Source organism: Mustela putorius, unplaced genomic scaffold, assembly GCF_011764305.1.
Source record: "Mustela putorius furo isolate JIRA1106 unplaced genomic scaffold, ASM1176430v1.1 tig00000738_pilon_pilon_pilon, whole genome shotgun sequence".
Classification (NCBI taxonomy): Eukaryota; Metazoa; Chordata; class Mammalia; order Carnivora; family Mustelidae; genus Mustela; species Mustela putorius.
In genome coordinates, this window is record NW_025421463.1 from 3,868,058 (window position 1) to 3,894,164 (window position 26,107).

The window sequence follows — 26,107 nt, forward strand, 5'->3', positions numbered from 1 at the left end:
GCACACGCTCTCTCTCTCTCTCTCTGACAAATAAATAAAATCTTAAAAAAATTTTTCCTTTCAGAGGTTTTGTAAATAAACTTGCATTTCTCTAACTATAGATATGGATATGAATCTGATATGGCTGCTTTTATATTGTCCAATTTAAATTGCTTCCGTTATATTTAAATTACCCAAATAATTATAAAATTTGAAAGGTTAAGGTTTCAGAAGAATTTTCAATCTAACTTTAAATGATTTATTTCTTAGAGTGCTGAAAATGATGGCATCCCAGAAACATGGGCTTACCCATGGTTATGAAATGCTGTTTTTGTTTTGGTAAATGTGAAAGAATGAATTGAAGGAAGGAAGGAAGAAAGAAAGCTAGTTGGCTGGGAGATAGAGAGGGAGGGAAGGAAACGATTTATCGATGTAATTTTATGTATACACACCGAAAACCCCCAAGTAAACAAAAAACCCAGAATGGTCCTTGGGCATACGGGATTTAAACACAAATTCTGATTGAGTAACAACTATGAAGACTTACCCAACATTTTGAAAAGGTGTTCTTTTTTTTTTTTTAAGATTTTATTTATTTATTTGACAGAGAGAGAGAGAGAGACAGCGAGAGAGGGAATACAAGCAGGGGAAGTTGGAGAGGGAGGAGCAGGCTCCCAGTGGAACAGGGAGCTGTTGGGGCTCAATTCCAGGAGCCTGGGATCACGACCTAGAGCTGAAGGCAGCTGACCAACAACTGAGCCACCCCGGGGTCTCTAGAAAAGGTGTTCTTGAATGCAGGGGAATAATATACCATGGTCTCAAATATTATTTTCTGATGCAGGGAGCAACTACAGAAAGCTTATATTTGTTCAAAGTCACCAGTGCTAGTAGATGCAAAAGAACCCCAACTCCCCCCCCCCAATACTTCAAAAAGAATCTATCAAACTGGTTTTTCATTAGAATGTTATTTCTTCACACTAATAAATAAAAAACCCAAGGCCCATATATACAAACATACATACATATAAGTACATATATAAAAATATATATATAAAAGCAATGCAACCTCTTAAAATTATTGAGCTTCATTTTCTTTCTTTTTTTTTTTAAATATTTTTTAATTTATTTATTTGACAGATCACAAGTAGGCAGAGAGGCAGGCAAAGAGAGAGAGAGGAGGAAGCAGGCTCTCCGCGGAGCAGAGAGCCCAATGTGGGGCTCGATCCCAGGACCCTGGGATCATGACCTGAGCCAAAGGCAGAGGCTTTAACCCACTGAGCCACCCAGGTGCCCCTTGAGCTTCATTTTCTACAAGAATGCCAAGTTAGTCTCTTTTCATAAAAAACAATTACAATTTGAGAACACTTCATATTTGCCTCTTTTGCAAGCACCAAGTCTGCCTCATCTGAATCTCTACATTTCATGAGAACCATGAATTCTGCACTGCTGTCTGTAGCACTGACTCTTCAGCCTGATCAAGACCTCTGGCAAAGCCTGATTTGCTGTTGTCGGATTCAGTGACAGATAAAGATTTTTTTTTTGTACCATCTTTTTCTTAACCAGCTTCTTGAGATCTAAGAAATACTTCCATTAACTCAGAACAATCTAACTTTCCTTCAGGTTTCCAAGTACTGTCTATAAATTCCTTCCACTTCAGGAAATACTGCACCTTCCCATTCACTACACATTGGTCCAGTATTTTATCCACCACAAACTCTCAGGCTCTCACTCTTCTAATTTTTCAGTCTTTTCATTCTGTTTCTTTCTCATTTTTTGTAATGTAGTCTTAGTGGAGGCCATTTTTTATTGTGGACTTGAAGAGCTATTTTTCACCACCTCAGAGCTGCTCTGGGTCCTGGGTCTCCAGCATCTCCCTTGATGCCTCTAGTTTGAAATGAAGGAGTGCGAACTCTTCAACTTTATTCTTCTTTTCAAGACTGTTTGGTTATTTTGGGTCCCTTGCATTTCCATATGAATTTTAGGAAGGAAGGAAAGAAGAAAAGGGCAACTGGGATTTTGATTGGAACTGTGTTGAATCTACAGATCAATTTGGGGACTATTGCCATTTGAACACTATTAAGTCTTTCCCCCCCAGTTTTTTTTTTTTTAAGATTTTATTTATTTATTTATTTGACAGAGAGAGAGATCACAGGTAGATAGAGAGACTGGCAGAGAGAGAGAGAGAGAGAGGGAAGCAGGCTCCCCGCTGAGCAGAGAGCCCGATGTGGGACTCGATCCCAGGACCCTGAGATCATGACCTGAGCCGAGCAGAGAGCCCGATGTGGGACTCGATCCCAGGACCCTGAGATCATGACCTGAGCCGAAGGCAGCGGCTTAACCCACTGAGCCACCCAGGCACCCCTTTTCCCCCCAGTTTTATTGAAATATAGTTGCTATATAACATTGTGTAAGTTTAAAGTACACTATGTAATGATTTGATAAATGTATATATCATAAAATGATCACAAGGTTGGCTAACATCCATCACCTCACACAGTTACAAAGTCTTTTTCCTTGTGTTCGGAACTTTTAAGCTCTACTTTCCCAGCAATTTCCAAATACCCAAAAAAGAATCATCAGCTCTAGTCAGTATGCTGTATGTTGTATCCCTGAACTTTTTTTTAATCTTTTAACTGGCTATTAAGTCTTCTGATTCATGAAAACAGGATGTTTTTTTATTTGTTTAGGTCTTTAATTTCAATGATGTTTTATAATGTCCAGCAGCCAGAAGTATATTTCTTTTGTTAAATTTATTCCAATGTATTTTATTTCTTGATGCTATTATAAATGGAATTGTTTTCCTAATTTCATTTTTGAGCATTATTGTTAAAGACTTAAGTCTCCCTTTTGAGCTTCTCTCCAGTCTGTCTCCTAAATGACTCAGCTAAGGCACACTACACCTGACTTTCTTCCTTGAAGGGATAGACTGGGAAACTGTCCATTTTGTATCTTAATTCTCTCCTCAATGAAGCCTCTCCTGATGTCATAATCAGATACAATCTCTTTCTCTGTGTGTTTTCATACCTCTCGAGCAGTCAGTCCTCCAGGTCCAGGAGAGCATTCATTGCTATTATTACCTGCCTGTAGAGGACCTTTTTGCTTCTCCTGCCAACTGTGCTGAGAGCAAGGAACATGTTTGATTCACCGCAACCCTGACAGGAGGCCAGATGGCATGTGACACATGTCAAGTGGTCAATTCATATTGGGGAATTATTATTTAATGGGTATAGAGTTTCAGTTTTACAAGATGAAAAGAGTTCTGGACATGACTAGTGGTGGTACTTGCCTAAAACTAATGTACTTAATGCCACTGAACTGTACACCAAAAATGGTTAAGATGATAAGTCTTATTTGGGTGTTTTACCACAACAAAAAATACTAAATGAATAATATATAAAAATAGAAAAACAGAATTGAGTTAAAAATCAGGCTGTAATTATAATTACCATTTGTATATTTATATATGATTTTTAAACATGCAAAACATGTTATATGTCATTTATGGATTCGTACCCTAGAGGGAAAGCCTAGAGTTTTATGGGCTCCTTCGAAGTTCCCACACCACCACTGGTAGATATGGAGAGAGGTCCTGAAATTCTATCTTACCACCAATATTTGTCCTGAAACTATCAGACTTTTCCTATCATGTCCTTTCCTCCTGCTTACATTAGTCACCTCAGGAAGCCCAGAACTTCCAGATCATCCCATATGGCTCAAAACATGCCCTTTTCTATTCCCATTTCCCACTCATTCCCAGTTCCCAAAACCCTTCGACAGAGCCCTTCAGAACTCACTCAGTTATCAGCAAATTCCTTGTCCTGTGCCTCTTTGAATGTTCCCTTCACCTAGTTGCTTTGATCTTCTTCCAAAAACCTGTCTTCCCTACAATCTCTCAATCAAGGCTATATTTGCTTCCCCCTCTGCTAGTTCCCAAAACATGGCCTCTAAATTCTCTTTCTCCCTTCTAATCTCCTCCACTTGCCTCAGCCAGTCATGCCCTTGCATGGTCATGCCCCGAGGCTTTGTCATTACCAAGAACTGCATGCTCCTCAATAATCCCAGTTCCAGCACGCCACTTTACCACCACCCCCTCTCTCTTTCCAGCTCACTCCCTCTCGTATTTCAGTACAACTCTTTGGCCCCCATCAGAACCAAAATCTTTGGAAACATCCTTTTATTCTCTCTTATTCTTACAACTCATATTGATCCACCAAGATTCTATTGGCTCCATTTCAAAATATATCTGAAGTTAATACTCTTCACCACCTCCTCTACTATCTCTTGTCCGTATTATTGCTGTAACTTCCTAACTGGCTTCTGCACTTCCACCCTGTACCCTTCTGGTCTATCATCCTAGAAGCCAGAGTCATCTTTTTTAATTCAGCCATGAATCAAGCCATAATACACAATACACAATATTGTTGTATAAATACAACTATATGAGATCACTAAAGAAATAAATTTAAAGAGAAAAGAAAAGCATCCAAGGCTGAGCCCTGGGGCATGACAACACTTGGAGGTCAGGGAGATAAGAGAAAATCAGCAAAAGACACTGAGACAGAACCGCCAGAGAGGTAGGAGGAAATCAGGAGTACACAGCATTCTAGATGCCAAATAAAGACAATGTTTCAAAGAAAACAGATGCTGTTGATAGGTCAAGTAAGATAATGACAAATATTGATTACTGGCTTTATGTATCTGTTACTGGTGACCTTGATAAGTGCATTTCCAGAGATGTGGTAAAGTTGAAAGCCTAACTGGGGTAGGCTCAAAAGCAAATGGAAGAGCAGGAAGTATATACAAGCTTAAAGCATCTTGTCATAGTAGAAAACCCAAACTCTGCCAAAGAGTACTAGGGTTGTATCAAAAGCACTCAGGATCTACCCTGAATAGGCTTCCACTGATCAAAGATAGGACAATTGGAGCTTCAGAAGGGTAATGACTAGAGTGGATTGAAACACATCAAATATTTTTAAATCCATGAATTCATAATGACACTAAAAAAAATCTCTTTGGTTCCTTTTGTAGAATGCTAGAAAATCAGTTCATTTCTTGTAGACTGTAATTAAAAGAACCAAACATTCAACCTATGTTTCCTATAAAATCTACCATTCAGAGTAACTGAGTAGTTGATAAAGGAAGTTTCCTTTCATGCAAGTATGCCAGTTAATAAACAAAGACTGAATGACAGAATTAAGGTGTTATTTTTTTGCAACCCTTAATGAATTAATAGTAGGCAATGATCACAAATGGCTTTAAATATCTCCAAAAAAGAGACAGTGGAATATTGTGTATCTAGGTCTATCTTACTTGAAAACTCATGCACTTCAACTACAACTTACTGCTTCCATTCAAATTAAACCAGGTCTGCTTACATCATGTTTGCCCCAACAGGAATAAAAAAAAATGGGGTGCCCTGCTGGCTCGGTTGGAGAAGCATGTGGCTCTTGATCTCAGGATCGCATTTGAGACACATGTTGGTGTAGAGATTGCTTAAATAAATTTTTAAAAACCCTTTAAAAAAAGGAGGCGAAACATTAGCCAGTGAAGAAAGAGTATCCTTAGGTTGAGGTCGAAGTGTCCATCTCTAAGGAGGAGAAGCGATCTTCAGTGAAAGAGGCGGAAGAAAGCGATCTTCAGTGAAAGAGGCGGAAGATTAGAGATCAATCAGATATAGTCCTCGATCCATAAGAATTTATAAAGAATCTGGAAAGAGAAAACTTGTATACATACAGCAAAGCGATCCAAAATCAGCCTGATTAACAATGTTCTGGGTCCCAGAAACCCACTTTGTTTGGTAAACCGTTAACAGAAAGATCTACCTCACACTGCTCTCCTCCTTCTCAAACCAGAGGTGGTACTAAGATAAGTGTCCTGGGAGTTGATCAAGTCTAAATTGGAGTCCTGGCTCTCCCATCAATTAATTTGTGTCCTAGAGAAAGTTACTTTAACCTAAGGCTTGATTTTCTTACCTGTAAAAAGTGGAAATAATCTTTATCTCTCAGGACTGTTGAGAGAATTCACTAAAATCTCAATGTGTCAGCCTCCTCCCACTCCCCATTCCATCAAGATTCTCCCTCTCCCTCTCTTCCTCTCTCTCTCTGCCACCTGCCTTCTCTCTCTATATCATCATGGTCTCTCAAGGAGCCTTGATGTATGGCGTGGAGCAGGAAGAGGAAGGGCCCTAAGTATTTTGTCCATACCTCATCTAGGGCACCGTCTTTGTCCTGGCAGATTGCAAGCAGATAGATGGAGGCTCTGAAGACCACCAGTGGAGGGCGCTCACCCTGGTCCTGCAGGGACAGGAGGAAGCTTTGCACAGCCACAAACAATTCTGCCTCTGAGACAAACCTGTCAACAAAGGAGAGTCTAAGTGAAAAAGACAGAGATGGCTATCCTGCCTTGTCACATCCTGTCTTACCACATCCTCCCTCTGCCTTCTGTCCTTCTGCCCCAACCTGTCAATGGCCTAATGACACCTTGCACAAAGAACACGCTACATATACTTACAAAAATTAGACATACACGCATAGCACAAGATTCTATGCTTTGTACAAATCCCTGTCAGGGGCCAGAGACTCCTCACTCACAACTAGAAGATGAAGTGTCTGGGTGCCTAGGTGGCTCAGTGGGTTAAGCCTCTGCCTTCAACTCAGGTCATGATCTCAGAGTCCTGGGATCGAGTCCCGCATCGGGTTCCCTGCTCAGCGGAGAACCTGCTTCCCCCCCTCTCTCTGCCTGCCTCTCTGCCTACTTGTGATTTCTCTCTCTGCATGTCAAATAAATAAATAAATAAAATCTTTAAAAAAAAGAAGATGAAGCGTCTGCCAGGTAGAATAGCACTATTAAAGAGAAGGATGCTACTTCTGGGGTTTAGCAATCCATTTTTTGGCCAACAGTCCACTCCTCTTTATCATTAAACTGGTATGTTCAGTGGGTTAGTTTCTGGGGAAGGGATTCGTCTATGTTTGTACATGCAAGGGTAATAGGGGTGAGAAGGGGAATGACTTTTTTTAGTAAAATACAAAAGGCATATACCCTATTATATCTTTTCAATTTTCCACCATGGATATCTCTCACCTATCAGATTAAGTTCTTAACAAAATTAAACATTTTAAATTGGGTAATACTAAACACAACATAATGTACTAGAGCAGAAAAGGGACAGTAAATGAAAAATTAGTGAAATTCAACAAGAATGCCAAGACCATTCAATGGGGGAAAGGACAGGCTTTTCAAGAAATGGTCCAGGCGGGGAGCCTGGGTGGCTCAGTTGGCTAAGCAGCTGCCTTCAACTCGGATCATGATCCCAGGGTCCGGGATTGAGCCCCACATTGGACCCCCTGCTCAGTGGGGAGCCTGCTTCTCCCTCTCCCTCTGGCTGCTGCTCTGCCTACTTGTGCTCTCTCTATACATATATATCTGTCAAATAAATAAATAAAAATCTTTAAAAAAAAAAAAAGAAATGGTCCTGGCAAAATTAGATATACAAAAGAATGACTGTGACCCCTCACCTAACATGATCTAAAAGAATATAGACCCCAAATGGGTCCAGAGCTAAAACTATAAAACTCTTGAAAGAAAACATAAAGCAAAAACTTCACAACATCAGATTTGGTAATGATTTTTTTGGATATGACATGAAAGGCACAGATAATAACACGAAAAACAGACAAATTGACTGATGAAGGTTTTTAACTTCCATGTATCAAAAGATACTGTCAACAGAGTAAAAAGGCAACCCACAGAATGGGAGAAAATATTTACAAATCATGTATCTAATGAGAAATTAATATCCAGAGTAAATAGAAAACTCTTAAAACTCAATAACAACAATAAAACTTGCTGATTCAAAAATGGGCAAAGGATTTGAACAGACATTTCCCCACAGAAGACATACAGATGTCCAATAAGCACATGGGAAGATACTCAACATCACTAATCACTAGGGAAATGTAAATCAAAACTATGAGGTGATAACCTCACATCCATTAGGATAGCCACCATCAAAAAGCAGAAAATAAGAAGTTGATGAGAATGTGGAGGAATTGGAACCCTTGTGCATCATTCGTGGGAATGTGAAAAAGTACAGCTGCTGTGAAAAAGAGCATGGCATCTCCTCAAAAAATTACAACTAGAACTGTCAGATGCTCCAACAATCTGGGTCCATACAAAGAAGAACTGAAAACAGGTTCTCAAACTGATATTTGTACACCCAAGTTCACAGCACCATTATTCACAAAAGCCAAAATGCAGAAGCAATCTGAGTGTTCACTGATGGACAAATCTATAAGCAGAATGTGATATATACATACAACAGAGCATTATTCAGCATAAAAAGGGAAGGAAATTCTGACATGCTATAGGAGAGATGAATCTTGAGGACACGCATTAAGTGAAATAAGCCAGTCACAGAAAGATATATACTGTGTGATTCTACTTACAGGAAGCACTTAGAGTAGTTAAAACCATTGGGACAGAAAGTAGCATAGTGGTTTCCAAGGGCTGGTAAGGGGAAATGGAGAGTTACTCAATAGGTACAGAATTTTACTTCTGCAAGAAGAAAAGAGTCCTGGAGATGAATTGTGGTGATGGTAAACCAACAATATTAATGCACTTAGGAACCCTGAACAGTACACTAAAAATGGCTAAGACATAAATTTTATGTTTGTGTATTTTACCACAATAAAAAATTGGGAAAAAATACTAACGTACCAGGTTGGTGTCTTAGTTTGATAAATGTACCGTAGTTATGTTAACAGTAGGAGAAAATTAGTGAAGAATTCTCTGTATTCTTTACAACTTTTGTATAAATCTATAACTACCCCGAAGTAAAATGTTCATTTAAGAAATATAAATAAAATGGATGATAGGTATAATTTACACATTGTATAGCTACTAAAAGTATGAGGCAGACGTATTAATACATGAGCTAACATGAAGAGATCTCCAAGATCTATTGTTAGGTTAAAGGGCCAATTGAGGGGCCCCTGGGTGGCTCAGTGGGTTAAGCCTCTGCCTTCGGCTCAGGTCATGATCCCAGGAGCCTGGGATCGAGCCCCCGCATCGGGCTCTCTGCTCAGCAGGGAGCCTGCTTCCCTCTCTCTCTCTGCCTGCCTCTCTGCCTACTTGTGATCTCTGTCTGTCAAATAAATAAATAAAATATTTTAAAATAAATAAATAAAATCTTTTTAAAAGAATAAATAAAGGGCCAATTGAAGACTTTATATAATATCTCATTCTATATACTGGGAAAAAAGAAGCATATGTGTGTTTCTTGATGCATAGACAAGTTCACACAGGGCACCTAACAGATGTTAATGCTGGCAACTATTTTACTTGCATATTTACATGAATTTTTTAAAAAACATTCAAAGAATCACACGGGCAATAATCAAAACAGTATGGTATTGCCATAAAAACAGACACATAGGCCAATGGAACAGAACAGAGAGCCCAGAAATAACTCCATGCATATACAGTCAATTAATTTACAACAAAGGTACCAAAAATATACAATGGGAAAAGTACAGTCTCTTCAATAAATGGTGTTGGGAAAATTGCACAGCCACATGCAAAAATAAATAAATAAAAGTGGATCACTATCTTATACTATACACGAAAACTGACCAACATGGATTAAAGACATGAATTAAGACCTGAAACCATAAAATTTCTATAAGAAAACATAGGTAGTAAGCTACTTGACATCTGTTTGGGGGATGATTATTTTAGAGCTTCTACCAACCAAAAATAAACAAATGTGGCTCTTTCAAACTAAAAAGCGTCAGCAAAGCAAAGGAAACCATCAACAAAATGAAAAGGCAACGTATTGAATGGGAGAAAAATCTTTGCAAATCATATATCTGATAAAAATTAGTATCTAGGGGTGCCTGGGTGACTCAGTGGGTTGAGCCTCTGCCTTCTGCTCAGGTCATGATCTCAGGTTCCTGGGATTGAGCCCTACATCGAGCTCTCTGCTTGGCGGGCAGCCTGCTTACCCCTCTCTCTCTCTGCCTGCCTCTCTGCCTACTTGTAATCTGTCTGTCAAGTAAATAAATAAATAAATCTTTTTAAAAAGTTAATATACAAAGAACTCATACAACTCAATAGCAAAAAATAAAATAAAAAATAAGTCCAATTTTAAAACGCATAGAGGATCTGAATAGACATTTTTGCAAAGAAAACATGCAGATGGCCAATAGGTACATGAAAAGATGCTCAACATCACTAATCAGCAAGGAAATAAAAATCAAAACCACAATGAGGTATCACCTTATACCTGTTACATGGCAATTACCAAAAAGACAAAAAAACAAGTGTTGGCAAGGATGTAGAGAAATGGGAACACATGGGCACTGTTGGTAGGAATGTAAATTGGTGCACTCACTATGGAAAAAAGAAAGGAGTTTCCTCAAAAAATTAAAAATAGAACTACCATATGATCCAGCAATTCTACTTCTGAACTCAAAAAGATATCCACACCACAATGTTCACTGCAACACTATTTACTAAGGCCAATACATGGAAAAAACCTGCATATCCTCTGGTGGATGAACAGATAAAGAAAACATGATAACGTACATACAGTGGAATACTATTCAGCCAAAAAAAGGGGGGAATCCTGCCATTTATAACAACATGGATTGACCTTAGGGCATTAGGCTAAGTGAAATAAGTCATAGAGAAAGAAAAATACTTTATGATCTTACTTATATGGGGAATCTTAAAAAAAAAAACAACAACTAAACTCTCGGATACTAATAACACATGAGGCTGGACATCTTCACCCACAGGGGTGAATGCTTAATGGGTATGAGGTTTTATTCTGGAGTGATGGAAATGTTTTGGAACAAGAGAGGTGGTGGCTGCACAACTGCAAATATACTAAATGCTACTGAACTGTTAACTTTAAATGATTAATTTTGTGTTGTGTGAATTTTACCTCAATACAATTTTTTTTTTAAAGATTTTATTTATTTATTTGACAGACAGAGATTACAAGTAAGCAGAGAGGCAGGCAGAGAGAGAGGAGGAAACAGGCTCCCTGCTGAGCAGAGAGCCCGATGTGGGGCTCGATCCCAGGACGCTGGGATCATGACCTGAGCCGAAGGCAGAGGCTTTAACCCACTGAGCCACCCAGGCGCCCCAATACAATTATTTTTTAAGCTTAAGGAACAGTCTTTAGATTTTGAAATTTTAATCAATTGTACAGTAATTTGGTTTTTTTTTTAAGAGATGGCAGCGGGGGGCAAAGGGAGAGGGAGAGAGAATCTTAAGCAGGGCTCCATGCCCTAGACAGAGCCCAATGCAGAACTCTATCTCAGGACCCTGAGATCATGACCTGAGCTGAAACCAAGAGTTGGACGCTTAATGGATTGTGCCACCCTGGAGCCCCTTAAACTGCACAGTAAATTTTTAAAAGATTTTACTTATTTATTTGAGAGAGAGAGAGCTAGTGCAAACAGCAGGGAAGAGAGGGGTGAGGGGAGGTACAAGAGGAAAGGGGAAAGGAGGGGTAGAGGGAGAGGAGGAGCAGAAAGAAAGGGAGAAGCAGGTTTCCCACTGGGCAGGGAGCCTACCCCAGGGACCCAGAGCTCAATCCCAAGACCCTGGGATCATGACCTGAGCTGAAGGCAGACACTTAACTGACTGAGCCACTCAGGCAATCCTGTTTAGTAATCCTTTTTTTTTTTTTTCCTTAAAGATTCCATTCATTTATTTGACAGAGACCACAAGTAGGCAGAGAGGCAGGCAAAGAGAGAGGAAGGGAAGCAGGCTCCCTGCCGAGCAGAGAACCCAACTCGGGGCTTGATCCCAGGACCCTGGGACCATGACCTGAGTCAAAGGCAGAGGCTTTAACCCACTGAGCCACCCAGGAAACTCCTGTTTAGTAATTCTTTTTTTTTTTTTTTAAATAATTTCTGTTCAGTAATTCTTCCAAAGCAAACCACTATTTTTTTTTTCTATGCACAAACAAAACTTTTTAAGGATACCAAAAAATTCTAATTAGCACTCTAGGCCTCTTCTCTCTACACTGTAACTACCCACCTGCCTTAGCCCTCCTCCAATATGTGAGCCCCTCAGGAATAAAACCCATTTCTCACTTATCTCTGTGTCCCCAGTGCCCAACACCAGGCTTGGTGAATATTTAGATGCCTCTGTGAATATTTATCAAACTAAACTGGGCTACAGATGCGGGTCCCAGGACCCACTGCCAGCCACTGGCATCAAACACTGACCTATCCTCATGGATGTAGGCCAGGTAGAAGAGGAGCAAGGTGCTGTACTGTCTCTGGCGAGCAGTTCCCTCCACATACTGGCGATCTGACAGGAAGGCGAGGCTTTCAGGGCTCCTGCTGCTTATCTGGGGCAGCCCCTGCTGCAGGAAGGCAGATGCTACAGAGAGTTCTGGAGAGGAAAGGGGCAGGAGAAAGCCACACAGAAAACACATAAGAGCAGGTAATCAGCACATAAATACCTGCCTACATGAAGGGTACTGCACAGGGTAGCAGGGTTCAGGCAGGATAAAAGGAAATCAGAGTCTCCTAGTCCTTTATAAAGCTTTCAACCTTCCAGGAGAGACTAAAGATATTAAGATGAACTAAAGATGTTCTTCCACTAAACATGTGGAAGAACATGGATACAATCCCTGATTCATTCATTCATTGACAGGGCCTGGCTGTGAAACACAGGCCCTATCTCCCGGAGCTGGTGGCTGAGAAAAGACAGATAATGAGACAGACAGTTAATAGGACGTGGGATCAAGTGTCCCATTCAAGCGTGACTCATACTACCTGGGGTGGGGAGGACAAGCTCAAAAAGGAGGGAACTGTGGAAGGTATGAGGAAATCAGGCAGAAAAGTGAGGGCAGAGAATCCTAGGCATGGAAAGAAAGGGGTTCAGGGGCTCAGAGGCTTAAGGGGACATGCTCAAGGTGCGGCAAGGAATTCCGTCTGACCAAACCAGCGATGAACAGATGTGGAGTGTTGAGAGTTCCAAAATGATGTGACGTAACTTGTAGTTTGAATGCTGAGTCAAGAATTTAGATTTTATCCTGAGAATAGATCTCCTATGAAATCTCTATTTCAGAAAAGAAAGGGTATTTTAATACCAGGAGTATAAAGAAAAAGACTTCAGAGCTCAAACTTGAATAAAGTCAACTTTATAGAAAATTCACTATATTACCCTTATTTTTTACATTTCACCATGGATCAGAGGAACCTTCATCACTGCTGACAGTGTCCCACAGACTGATCTTTGGGGATCACCAGCTGAAGGCTGGGGTGTTAGGACGGTAAGACTTGATTTTTGGACAGATCTTTCCAGCGGTGGATGGAGACCAGTTGGAGGATAAGAAACTGAAAGGAGGAGGCCAAGTCAGAGGTCAAGAGAAGGGTCTGTCCTGCCAGTACTGTGGACGTAGGGCCATGCGGAGGATGAGGATGGAGAATATGCACAGCAGAGCCAGGTCAGTTCTCCTAATTCTAAGTTTAGTGATTTTTGTACCAAAGCACACTATAATCATTATTGTAAAAATGAAACTAATATGCTGGAGTTCCACACATCCACCCACCCTTTCTCCTGATATATAAAAGAAGCAGTCTGCATGTTAGTAAGGCCTGCTGTTCTTCCTGGTACTCAGATTTGACAAGGCCTCATTGTCTAAGGAGGCAGATATGTGGGGCTCCTCCTATTCCCCCAAAAGAGGATACTGTAGGCAGCAGTAGGGCTAGCACAGTGAGCACAAGAGGTGCTGTGCCGTGGCTTCCAACATAATCTTAGGCGTCAACCATGGCAGAAGTGGTTGTGCTAGTGTCTCTGAAGGTCAGACCACACCTAACAGGCAAAGAGCAGGACACCACATGGAGAGGAGTGGCTGCTACAGTGAGAGACTTGGGAACCAAGCCAGTTGGAAGGAATGAAAATGTTCACCCGAGATTCGGTCTCTCTCAGCACAGTGCTGGAGAAAAAGGAAAAGAAGGAGTGAGGTTTGGGAAGTGGAGGGACATGACACATCTTCATAAATGTAAAAAAGAGGAAACACAGCTAGTACCACAAAGAAGGTATCATATTTGCTGAATGAATGAATGAATGAATAAGACAATGATTAAATTGTTTTATGTTATACCAAAAGAAGTCTAGGATAGAGGAACTCCATGGGGGCAGAGAACATGTCGTAATTATCACCATATCCACAGCAGCACTGAGGCCTCCCTGGCATGTAGCAGAAGCTCAGTGACTTTCAGGAGAGGGAAAAACTTCAGCTCTCAGCCCTCTATCTGCTATTCCTCCGGCCTAGACTCTTCCATGTGCCTTCTTTATCTTACGCAGACCTCTGCGAACATGCCACCTACTCACAGAGGCCTTCCCTGACCACATATCCAACATGTATCTTCTACCTCCACCATCCTCTATCCTTTTGTCCAGTTTTATTGTTTTCATAGAACCTATTCATTTTTTACATTGAATCTATGTGTTTATTGTCTACCTCTCTCATTCTATGAGGACAGGATGTTGGGACTCTATCACCAGCACCTGGAAAGAGCCTAGCACACAGTAGATGCTCAAGAAATATTTCATGAATGAAGAAACAAAGAAATGGAACAGGCCATTCGTGTATTTTGAACAGAAGTCTCTGGAGGTAACAAGCAGAGAGCGAAAGTTCTGCTGTAAGGGATGTTACAGAGGAGATGGCCTGGATGAGGAACTGGACTTGATAAGCTCTGGAGTCTTCCTCAACCCTTAGAGTCTAAGGGTCCAGCAACCTTGGATTCTTTTGTTTTCTAATTCTATTATCTCATCTCCCTAAGCGTTAGTCTCTAGTTCTACCATTCCATGATTCCGTGATTCCTCTGGCAGCTTATAGCCAAGAGGTCATAATTATTGTGATATTAACTCACTACCCAGCCAATCAACAAAGGTATCCAGACTGTAAAAAGATCACCACGGACCTGAGGAGTGGTCAAGCCGCAGCATCTTACCTTCTTGGGAAGGTGGTCCTGTCTTCTCTGGAGCTGAGAGGAGGTTGAGGCTCATGCAGTAGAGGAAATTGGAACATACCTGATTTAGGGCTGAGTGACTTAGAGGGTGGAAAGGAAGAGACAACAAGAGAGGACATTGTGACTTTGGCTGGGACAGCATTATCCTTGCCATACACTGGGGCACCACTGCCTTGTGCCAAAGCCCAATGAAATTCTAACCATGGCTCTGAAAGAAGAAATCTGGATGTAGCTGTGAATAATTAGTATGGAACCTGCTGCCACAGCTATAATGTAGACACATAGGCATTGACTAAAATTCAAAGTTGAAAAAATAAGTCAGGGAAGGCTACTGAACTCTGACTTAACAAAACATAGCAACAAAAACAAGTGTTCCTAGACCAGGAAAGAGCTTGGGAGTACTAGGGGGGAAAGGAAGCTATTGAACCCAAGACAGGTAATTAAGATCTCCTTAATTACAACATCCAAAATTGTGACTTTGAATCCGGATGGATCCTTGTATTTGTATCCCCTCCTGAAAGTCGGTGTTCTATTCAGAGATATGCAAGGAGACCTAAACACCACACTGTGGTCACCTTGCAGGTTGTAGGCAGTAACAAATGGGATCTGCCAAATAAATGCAGAGACAGGTGGCAAATCATAAATGGGAAGAAGAAAAGGCTACTGCACAAACGTTAACAAGACAGACTAAAGTCTGTATTTTGAACAAGAGAGTTTCTCCTCTGGAAATGCTGGGCTGGCAGCAACGAGGACATGACTCTGTGGACACTTCTTTCATACCCTCAAGGGCTTCCAGTTCCCCATTTGTAAAATGAGGGGTTAGACAAATGATCACCAAGAGCCTTTCCAGTTTTGATGTAACAGGTACCCATCCACGTGTCACATGGAATGAATGTCTCAGCAGAACCAGACTAAATAAAAGCTACAGAAGCATGTCGGATTCATACCACCAGCTGCTGAGCAATTCTGACACTGTGTCAATCCCCTCACAGTCCAATAACTAAACCAGTCAGAAATTTCCACTTGGCCAGTCAAGCACACTGGCCCCTTGGCCACCAATTTTCCCTGAGAGCAGACATACCTCAGGCTGTTGCGGAATCTGGCCTTCAGTTCCAGGGTTAGTCGTATGAAAGATGAGGAAGCTTGGGAGAAGTGGGAAACAAGCAGAAAGCAGTTTAAACTAGATTTATTACATCATCATCCTGGCCCATACTGATCACATCCTCTACTGCCTTCCCAAATCAAAACCTCTCCCAGTGAGACTTCTCTCAATAAAAATCAGCACCATCCACCTCGATGGCAGCCACAAGCCAAGGCATTATTACCCTGAGCTATTCCCTCTCCTTTCTGCCCCACATCCAACTGTCTCACACCCCTCAACACTATCATCAACCTGAGTTAATACAAGAGTCTGAGGGATGCCTGGGTGGCTCAGTTGGTTGAGAAGCTGCCTTCAGCTCAGGTCATGATCCCAGTGTCCTGGGATCGAGTCCCACATCAGGCTCCTTGTTTGGCAGGGAGCCTGCTTCTCCCTCTGCCTCTGCCTGCCACTCTGTCTGCCTCTGCTTGCTCTCGCTTCTCTCTCTATGACAAATGAATAAATAAAATCTTTAAAAAAAATAAATAAATACAAGAGTCTGAATTATTTTTTCCAGTCTCGCATCCCTCTAACTCATGGTTCATACCAAATCAAAAAGGATCTTTCTAAAACAGAAAGCTGAGCCTATCACTCCTCTTTTTTAAAACTCAAAGTTCCTAGGATAAAGTCCAAATTTCTCACATGGCCAACAAAGCCCTCCATGACTGAGCCCTGGCTGCTACTCTGTGGTAGACCTTCCACTATATGCTATGTGACAGGAAGAAAGGGCAAGGCTTTAGGGGCGCCTGGGTGGCTCAGGGGTTAAGCCGCTGCCTTCGGCTCAGGTCATGATCTCGGGGTCCTGGGATCGAGTCCCGCATCGGGCTCTCTGCTCAGCGGGGAGCCTGCTTCCTCCTCTCTCTCTCTCTGCTTGCCTCTCTGCCTACTTGTGATTTCTCTCTGTCAAATAAATAAATAAAATCTTAAAAAAAAAAAAAGGGCAAGGCTTAAATGATAATGATAAGAGGCAAGCATTGCATAAAAATTCAGGAAGCAAAAAAAAAAAAAAAAAATCAGAAAGCAGGCTCCAGAGTCAGATTCCCTGAGTTTGAATCCTGGGTACACCACTTCTAGGGCAATCTTGGGTAAATTATTCAACCTCTCTGAGTTTCAGTATGCTCCTTCGTAGAATGAAGATAATCATAATACAAACTTTCCAGGGTTTTTCTGAGAACTAAATGAATTAATATGTATAAAGCACTTGAAACAGTATGTGACAGGGGTTCCTGGGTGGCTCAGTCAGTTGAGCATCCGACTCTTGATTTCAGCTCAGACCATGATTTCAAGGTCCTGGGATCAAGACCTGCAGGCTCTCTGCTCAGCAGGGAGTCTGCCTATCTCCCTCTCCCTCCACCCTTCGTTCCCTCCTCCTGTTCACCTGTGCTCTAAAATAAATAAATAAATCTTAAGGGGAAAAAAACCCCAGTATCCAGGGCATCTGCCTCTCCTCCTGGCTTATGCTCTCTCACTCACTCTCTATCTCTACCAAACACACAAACAAACAGTGTCTGACAATAGTAAGGGTGTAGTAAATGTTAGTTGTCATTAGTTATTAATTATTACTCCCTTTCTGCTTTGGGCTGTTTTCCCCTTCCCATTCTCACCATCACTAATACTAAGGAAAATAAAGGAGACTCTAACTCTGACTCCTGGGCTTATTCAGCAGATTGAAGTATTTTCAGGTAACAACTGGACAAGTGAGAAAGGAAGCTTTACACTTAAGAGGGAAAAAATGACTGGCGAGAGAAAAAAATTAATAGATGCAAGAAAGCCTGGAAAAGGCTGAAGGAATCAAGAACCACTAGGGTTTGGGACGCTTGGGTGGCTCAGTTGGTTGGACGACTGCCTTCGGCTCAGGTCATGATCCCGGAGTCCCAGGATTGAGTCCCACACCGGGCTCCCAGCTCCACAGGGAGTCTGCTTCTCTCTCTGACCTTCTCCTTGCTCATGCTCTCTCTTACTACCTCTCTCTCAAATAAATAAAATCTTAAAAAAAAAAAAAAGAACCACTGGGGTTCAATTATAAGAAAGCAGTTCAGTGTACAGCTAGACAGCAGCTTTCACACAGAGTGCCAGTCCCCCCCAGAAGGCATCTGGAAGTCTATGGTGTCACAATGACTGGGGGTACTTCTGACAGTCAGTACTCAGGCATCAGAGATGCTAAACGTCTTGAGAAGTCTGAGGGAATATCAAGTATGGAGAACAACGTGGAAAGACGTGTGTTGTGGGACTGGAACTGGAACCTCCTTGATATTCTTAGAGAAATAGCAATAAATCCAAGAATTTACTTTAAGTACCTTTGGTTGTTGGATAGTATTGCCTTCCACTCAACACTGGGCAGAATATAGATATTGACTCTGAGTGATCACATAAACCTCCTGCCCACAGGTTATGCTCTCTTTGAATTCTCTGGCACCCGCCTCCCTCCCCACTTCCACACTTGCCTGATGCCTACCGAGCTTCTTGGAGAACTTCTCCTTCATGTGGGGAGCGATGACAAAGAGACTGTGCAGAATCGAGAGGAAAACTTCCATCAAGTTTGGGTGGGTGGCCTGCTCTGAGTGCCTCTGCAAAGAACCAGGAGGGAGAACCCAGCCCACCAGGATTGAGCCTCTGAAGAACAAAGCATCAGCAAAACTGGCATCAAATCTAGCAACAATAAACTAACCCCTTTCACTTGAAGGGCACAAGAAAAGCTAGGGAGCCTGAAATCACAAGCCTGCATCCAAGGATTGTATCCACCACTTATAAGTTGTATAAGACACATTACCTCTCTGGATCTCTCTGTACCAAATGGAATAAAACAGTAATAACAACAAGACCTAGTTCCCAGAAACAAATAAGATCTGATGTGTAAAAAAGTACTTCCTAAACTATAATGCAGAGTGATGCTGAAGTTTCTTTCTTTTTTTGTTTTTTAAATAGGCTCCACACCCAACATAGGGCTTGAACTCATGACCTAAGATCAAGAGCCACATGCTCTACTGACTGAGCCAGCCAGGCACCCTTCACTGACACCCAAGTTTCTATGACTATAGCCATCAATAATAATCATATAGTTTGCAAACTATCTTCGCATTTATTTTTTTTAAGATTTTATTTATTTATTTGACAGACAGAGATCACAAGTAGGCAGAGAGGCAGGCAGAGAGAGAAATCAGGCTCCCCGCTGAGCAGAGAGTCTGATGCGGGGCTCGATCCCAGGACCCGGAGATCATGACCTGAGCCAAAGGCAGAGGCACTGAGCCACCCAGGCACCTTGTTCACATTTATTTTTCCTTTTTTTTTTTTTTTTTTAAGATTTTATTTATTTATTTAAGAGAAAGAGAGAGAGAGCATGAGAGAAGAGAGGTCAGAAAGAAAAGCAGACTCCCTGTGTAGCAGGGAGCCCGATGTGGGACTCAGTCCCAGGACTGCGGGATCATGACCCGAGCCAAAGGCAGTCGCCCAACCAACTGAGCCACCCAGGTGCCCCACATTTATTTTTCATGTGACCTCTGTGAATACTCCAGTCATGAGGCAGCCCGATAGAGCAAACAGAGCTCTGGATTAAGAGTAGACAAACCTGGGTTCCAGATTAAGCTCTGCATAAAGTCACTTCATGCCCAGGGGTTAGTTAACCCTGCCCCTCTCAGTGTCTCAGTATCCTACCTGTAAAAGATGGGGTCTCAGAGACATGGTTCTTATAGATACATTTCCTTTGGTTTTTAAACAAAAAAATTTTTTTTTAAGATTTTATTTATTTATTTGACAGAGAGAGATCACAAGCAGGCAGAGAGGCTTGCAGAGAGAGAGAGGGAGAAGCAAGCTCCCCACCAAGCAGAGAGCCCAATGTGGGGCTTGATTCCAGGACCCCGAGATCATGACCTGAGCTGAAGGCAGAGGCTTAACCCACTGAGCCACCCAGGAGCTCCACAAAAAATGTTTTTATTTAGAAATGTAATACATGCTCATTAAAGAAAAGTGTATAAAATATGGAAAAGTAGAAAGCAAGAATAATATCATTCTACCAATTACTTCAAAAAAATTTTTTTAATTAAAAAAAAAAAAAATACCGGGGCGCCTGGGTGGCTCAGTGGGTTAAGCCGCTGCCTTCGGCTCAGGTCATGATCTCAGGGCCCTGGGATCGAGCCCCGCATCGGGCTCTCTGCTCAGCAGGGAGCCTGCTTCCCTCTCTCTCTCTCTGCCTGCCTCTCCGTCTACTTGTGATTTCTCTGTCAAATAAATAAATAAAATCTTAAAAAAAAAAAAAAAAAAAAAAAAAAAAAAAATACCCTAAGCCCCCAAATGCCAAAGTGTGGTATTTAGAGTCTATCCAGTTCCAGATCTGACTCAACACTTTGTAAAGTATAGGAAAAGGGCAGAGCAGATGAGGAACCAACGTAAACTGCCCAAGTGTTACTGCTAGTGAGTGCCAGTCAGAACGTGCTTGCAGTCCATGGCTCCTGACTCCTGACGTGACCCACCCGAAGACCCACGCATGCGGGCTCAAAGGCTTCTTCCAAGAGGTCTCCACCTCCAGAACCAGAGGATGCCTCCCTGCTGCCACCTACTGTTCCCAGTAGGTGTACGGAAGTGCCCTGACTAAAAGGCACTCTGCAGGCTCACCTCAAAGAAGACAGGACTCACCCAAAGTCAGCCAAGCAGTCAGACACTCTGGACCCAGCTCTTCCTACAACCTCCATCTCAAGTCAGCTCAAAACGAAGCTCTTTCGGACCAGGTCTCTCTTCAGAGTGGCCAAATTTCATTTACAGAATACGTGTGTGTTCCTTGGTGAAGCCTGAATCACAGACCCTCAACACTGTTCTTCACTGATCCTAAGGACACATGGGTTCGAATCTCAGCACTGTCGTGCACTTGCTTTATGACTATTGGAATGTGACATCCCCATCTTTATTTTTTTATTTTTTTAAAGATTTTATTTATTTATTTGACAGACAGAGATCATAAGCAGGCAGAGAGGCAGGCAGAGAGAGAGGAAGGGAAGCAGGCTCCCTGCTCAGCAGATAGCCTGATGCGGGGCTTGATCCCAGAACCCTGGGATCATGACCTGAGCCGAAGGCAGAGGCTTAACCCACTGAGGCACCCAGGAGCCCCGAAATCCCCATCTTTAAATTGAGGTGGTAATAGCACCCATCTCACAGTCACTAGGATGACCAAATTAGGTAATGAATACGAAGCATTTATCACTCCATAAACACTGCTTATTTATTCTATTACTACTGCTTTCTACTTTTTCTTGAGAGGCATCTGTTAATGTACAATGAAATACCACACTTTGGGGTTTGGGGGCATGGGTTTTTTTTTTTTTAAGATTAAAAAAATTTTTGAAGTCATTTCTACACCCAATATGGGGCTTGAACCCATAACCCCAAGGCCAAGAATTGCACACTCCACTGCCTGAACCAGTCAGGTGCCCCTACACTTTGTTTTTAAAACCAAAGGAGGGACGCCTGGGTGGCTCAGTTGGTTAAGCAGCTGCCTTCGGCTCGGGTCATGATCCCAGCGTCCTGGGATCGAGTCCCACATCGGGCTCCTTGCTCGTCAGGGAGCCTGCTTCTCCCTCTGCCTCTGCCTGCCATTCTGTCTGCCTGTGCTCGCTCTCTCTCTCTCTCTGATAAATAAATAAAATATTTAAAAAAATTAAAAAAAAATAAAACCAAAGGAAATGTGTCTGAAGAACAATAGCACTAAGACCCTCAGAAGGTCTAGTTGAGTACCCACAACCTTGTGTCTCTCGGCCTGGCTCAGTCTCACATCCCTCTCCTACCCAAACTTCATGCTATCTGTGGCTCAGGGGAACCTACCATCACCATGGGGATACAAAGGGAGTCACAGGCAGTGAGAAGAAATTCTGAGAAGTCCTCCAAAGTGTCTTCCTTCTCAGCACTTGGAGCTGTGAATGGGTTCTCCTGGGCTGAAGGCTCACTCTGGAATTCCACAGCCAACCTAAGAAATCAACATGTAAGGGTATCAACTACTACCTATGCAACATAAAGGTCAGAGGCATCCTCCCAGAGCTTAGGGTTCTGGGAAAGTATCCCCATCATCAGTTTAGAGAAAATTCAAGAGGCCTCAATGATAGAGCACCCGGTCCTTGGCCACCTGTCCAGCTGTGTACTCCCCACCCCCTCTCTCATAGTACAGGACCTATCACATGTACCTCCCTGAACACACCATGCCACTTGCTATTTCACATCTCTTTGCCTTTACGATGCTGGTCTCTCTGCCGGGAAAGCCTTCCCCAGATTTGTGACAACCTAATGAATCCTACATATATACACAAAACTGCCTCTTCCGTAAGAGACTGTAAGCTCCTTGGGGGCAGGAATCAATCTGACCTTATCTGTCTACTCCCACTGTCTAGCCACGGGCCTGACACAGAGTAGACTCAACAGACACTTGTTACTGTAAATTATATTAGTCCAACAAGCATTCAGCTTGTTTATAAATAGGTGTTTCCCTATTGGGCAAAGTTATTTGGGAAGAGTAACAAAGCTGAATGAGACAGAACCTCATTGTAGGGCAACAAAAACTTCACCAGGAGGCAATCTTTAGAGACCTCCTACTCTAGCTCCTCCTTCTCAAACCTTCTCTACACACCCCTGCACACACATACACACACACACACACATACATACATACATACATACATATCCCCAACCTCTGCCCCTGCCAAGCTGCTCTCATTATGCAGCAAAGCATCAGAAATCAAGTGTTGCAGGGCGCCTGAGTGGCTCAGTGGGATAAAGCCTCTGTCTTCGGCTTGGGTCATGATCCCAGGGTTCTGGGATTGAGCCCTGCATCGGGTGCTCTGCTTAGCGGGGAGCCTGCCTCCTTCTCTCTCTCTCCCCCTGCCTCTCTGCCTACTTGTAGATCTCTGTCTGTCAAATAAATAAATAAAATCTTAAAAAAAAATAAGAAAGAAATCGGGCGCCTGGGTGTCTCAGTTGGTTGAGCCGCTGCCTTCGGCTCGGGTCATGATCTCAGGGTCCTGGGATCGTGTCCCACATCGGGCTCTCTGCTCGGCAGGGAGCCTGCTTCCTCCTCTCTCTCTCTCTCTGCCTGCCTCTATGCCTACTTGTGATCTCTGTCAAATAAATAAATAAAATCTTTAAAAAAAAAATAAGAAAGAAATCAAGTGTTGCTTCTAGAACTTCATCCTCAGTCTGATTCTTCTCCACCTCCACCCCCCATAATACTGCCTCAGACCACAGAAGGTCAGTCCCTCACCTGCAGGCATTTCTAAATCCCTCCAGAGTGCTCAGAAGGAACTTTCCCCTTCGAAGAATGGACTTCTCTGAATCTCTGCTGGAGGCATGGCCCTGAAGTGAGAAGGAGAGAGGAGCATCTATTAGTCAAGTACCTACTCTGTGTCCCAAACTGTGCTTGGAAGACCACAAACCTCTTCCTTCCCCGCTGGAGTCTGGCATTCCCATACACCTAACACTTTCCAGGGGATCTTGGTTATATTCTCACAAATCTAGTCATCTAATAGCTCTTTAAAAAATGGCAGCAGGGGGAATATTAGCTATCTGTCTCCCTGTGAACCACAGGACTGGCTCTGTTCTATTATATGCAGAAAACTGTCACAAGCTGGTGCACATTAACTTAACTGGCTGTAATGCCCATATCAGTTGCTCCAAAACACACAAAAATCCCACCCCATCAGGTTTGATAAGCTTAATTTCCAAAGTTAATTTTGAAAGACATAACCAGCATTCACATTACCCATATCCTTTCTGATATTTTAAGTGGTGTGCCCTTAAAAGCCAACAATTCCAACACATTGCACATTGGTCAGATACTTTGCAAGATTCTAGTGAACCCAGCCTTAAATAATTTTGTGAGCATGTTTACCATAACTGCTTAGATGATATAAAAGACAAAGTGGTATAGTATAGTAGATCTGGGTACAAATACCCTGGGATTTACTATCCAAACTCAGACACTCCCAAGTTTCAGACCTTAGAGAAAAAGTATTTAACCCTATGGCTTCAGTTTCCAAATCTGCAAAGACGAGGACAGCAATCAAGCAGATTCATAGCTCTGCCATTAGGGGAGAAAAATAACATCTCATTATAGATGTTTTTGCATGAGAAAAAGTTATAAAGAGGCATACAAAGGTAAGGGAATTATCTTCTTAAAACACCTCATAGCATGATCTCCAGAAGAAACAGGCTGCATGCAGCGTACTGACCAGGGGCCTCCTGTTCAGCGGGGTCTGGGAAAAATCTGCACAGCGGCTCAGCATGGCTTCAAGCAAGGCCCGCAGTTCCCTGTACTGCACAGGTGGGACACTCTGATGGTCCTTCCTGCAGCCAAAGAGACAAAGGCAAGCTTAGGGTAAGGTAAAAGGATTCCAAGATACCTGCATGTTCTTAGGCAATGGGAGACAGCATGATGGATCAGAACATGGGTCTAGGATCTGATCTAATAAAAATCCTTGCTCCAACACTTGTCTAGCTGTGAGACGCTGTGCATAGTCCTCACTTTCCCTAGCCCTCAGTTTTGCCATCTATTAAATGAGAGGTAATAGCACTTTCCTTATAGAATTATTTTAAGGATCAAATTAGATAATGTATGCCAAGAAGTTATGACAATGCTGAATAGATAGTAAGCCCTTGTAAATGACAGCTGAGACTATCACTGGTGTTATTAAGGAGACAGAGGGCTTTCTCGTGGAGGAGAAAGAAGTACTATCTAGAATTGAAGGTGCATGAAGACATGTAATGGCCACTACCCTCAAATTAGTAATAAGCTCTCTTGGGGAAGAGAGATCAAATTTGCTATTACCTTGGTAAGGAAAACCACGATCAACAGGGAAATATTATCAGGACTCAGACTTTATTTCAGAATAGAGAAGAACTTCCTAAGAGTCAAATTCTAGAGAGGTAAAGGGGAAATTCTAGGTGGAGCAAGCTCCCCATTCTTAGAAATTATAAGCAAAGACTAGAAACTAGTTTTGGAGATTTAATCATTCTGAGTGTGGCATAAATGTGGAAAGTAACACTTAGGGTCCATCTGAACTTTCATATTCCATGGATTCAGGGAGGCAAGAGTCATAGATTAGTCTAACTGTGAGCTCCAAGAGGCCAGAGACCAGCCCAGCTATATCTTTTCATTTTACCTGAACAGAACTAGATGCATTATAAACTGACGATAAATGTAAAAAGATGTTAAATGAATGAATAACCACTTGACAGGGTATAAAGTCACTATATTTGTTTCCTAGGAATGCTATAACAAATTATCACAGAACACATGGCTTAAAACGACAGAAATTTATTTTCTTGTAGTTTGGGGAGATAGAAATCTAAAATCAAGGTGTTGGCTCCCTCTAAAGGCTCTAGGGAAGAATCCTGTCCTGCCTCATTGCTACTGGTGGTTGCCAGCATTCCTTGTGATTCCTTGCCTCAGAGCTGCATCATTCCACTTTCTGCCTCTTCTTCACAAGGCCATCTTCCCTGTGTCTATTACACTGTATGTCCAAATCCCCCTCTCCTTACAAGGGCACCAGTCTTTGGATTTACCAGCCAACACTGTATGACCTCATTTTAATTCAGTTGTCTCTACAACGGCCCTATTTCCAGATAAGGCCACATTCACAGGTTATAGGTGGGCATGAATTTTAGAGGGATGCTATTCAATCCACTGCAGTAACTAAGGGGAAACCTATGTCAACCCTCATCTCTGGGCCTTTTTGGAACACTGAGAGTAATCTGTTGAGCCTTCTAACAGGCACTCAGTTCACTGTATTATAGTTAAGCTTTGATTTCCCCTTTCCTTCTTCATTTCTAGAAGCTCTAAACTTTCTGTCCTACAGTGATTGTCAAGCCCTGGGTCCACCTTCTTTAAATTCTTTTCAGCAGTTCTCATTCCTCGTTCCTCCTTCCGGTTGGGCTTTCCAGAGACCCAGTGAACCACTATACTTCAGAGGGACCACTTCAGTAAATATTCTAGGAAATTAACATGAAAAATAAAATC

At 42.2% G+C, this 26,107-nt stretch overlaps 1 protein-coding gene and 1 pseudogene across 1 annotated transcript in view; both read right to left on the reverse strand.

Annotated features, from left to right (window-relative positions):
• MEI1 (meiotic double-stranded break formation protein 1) overlaps nucleotides 1-26,107 on the reverse strand; it is a 78,503-nt gene that overhangs the window by 31,475 nt on the left and 20,921 nt on the right. Inside the window, exons 12-19 of the mRNA XM_004771229.2 lie at nucleotides 24,321-24,435; nucleotides 23,354-23,445; nucleotides 21,928-22,069; nucleotides 18,575-18,686; nucleotides 16,063-16,123; nucleotides 14,964-15,061; nucleotides 12,222-12,390; nucleotides 6,183-6,330 (exon numbers count right to left, since the gene is read on the reverse strand). Of these exons, the coding sequence (XP_004771286.1) occupies nucleotides 6,183-6,330; nucleotides 12,222-12,390; nucleotides 14,964-15,061; nucleotides 16,063-16,123; nucleotides 18,575-18,686; nucleotides 21,928-22,069; nucleotides 23,354-23,445; nucleotides 24,321-24,435 (937 nt within the window). The remainder of the gene's footprint in view (nucleotides 1-6,182; nucleotides 6,331-12,221; nucleotides 12,391-14,963; nucleotides 15,062-16,062; nucleotides 16,124-18,574; nucleotides 18,687-21,927; nucleotides 22,070-23,353; nucleotides 23,446-24,320; nucleotides 24,436-26,107) is intronic.
• Nucleotides 1,281-1,749, reverse strand: LOC123393103 (annotated as a pseudogene).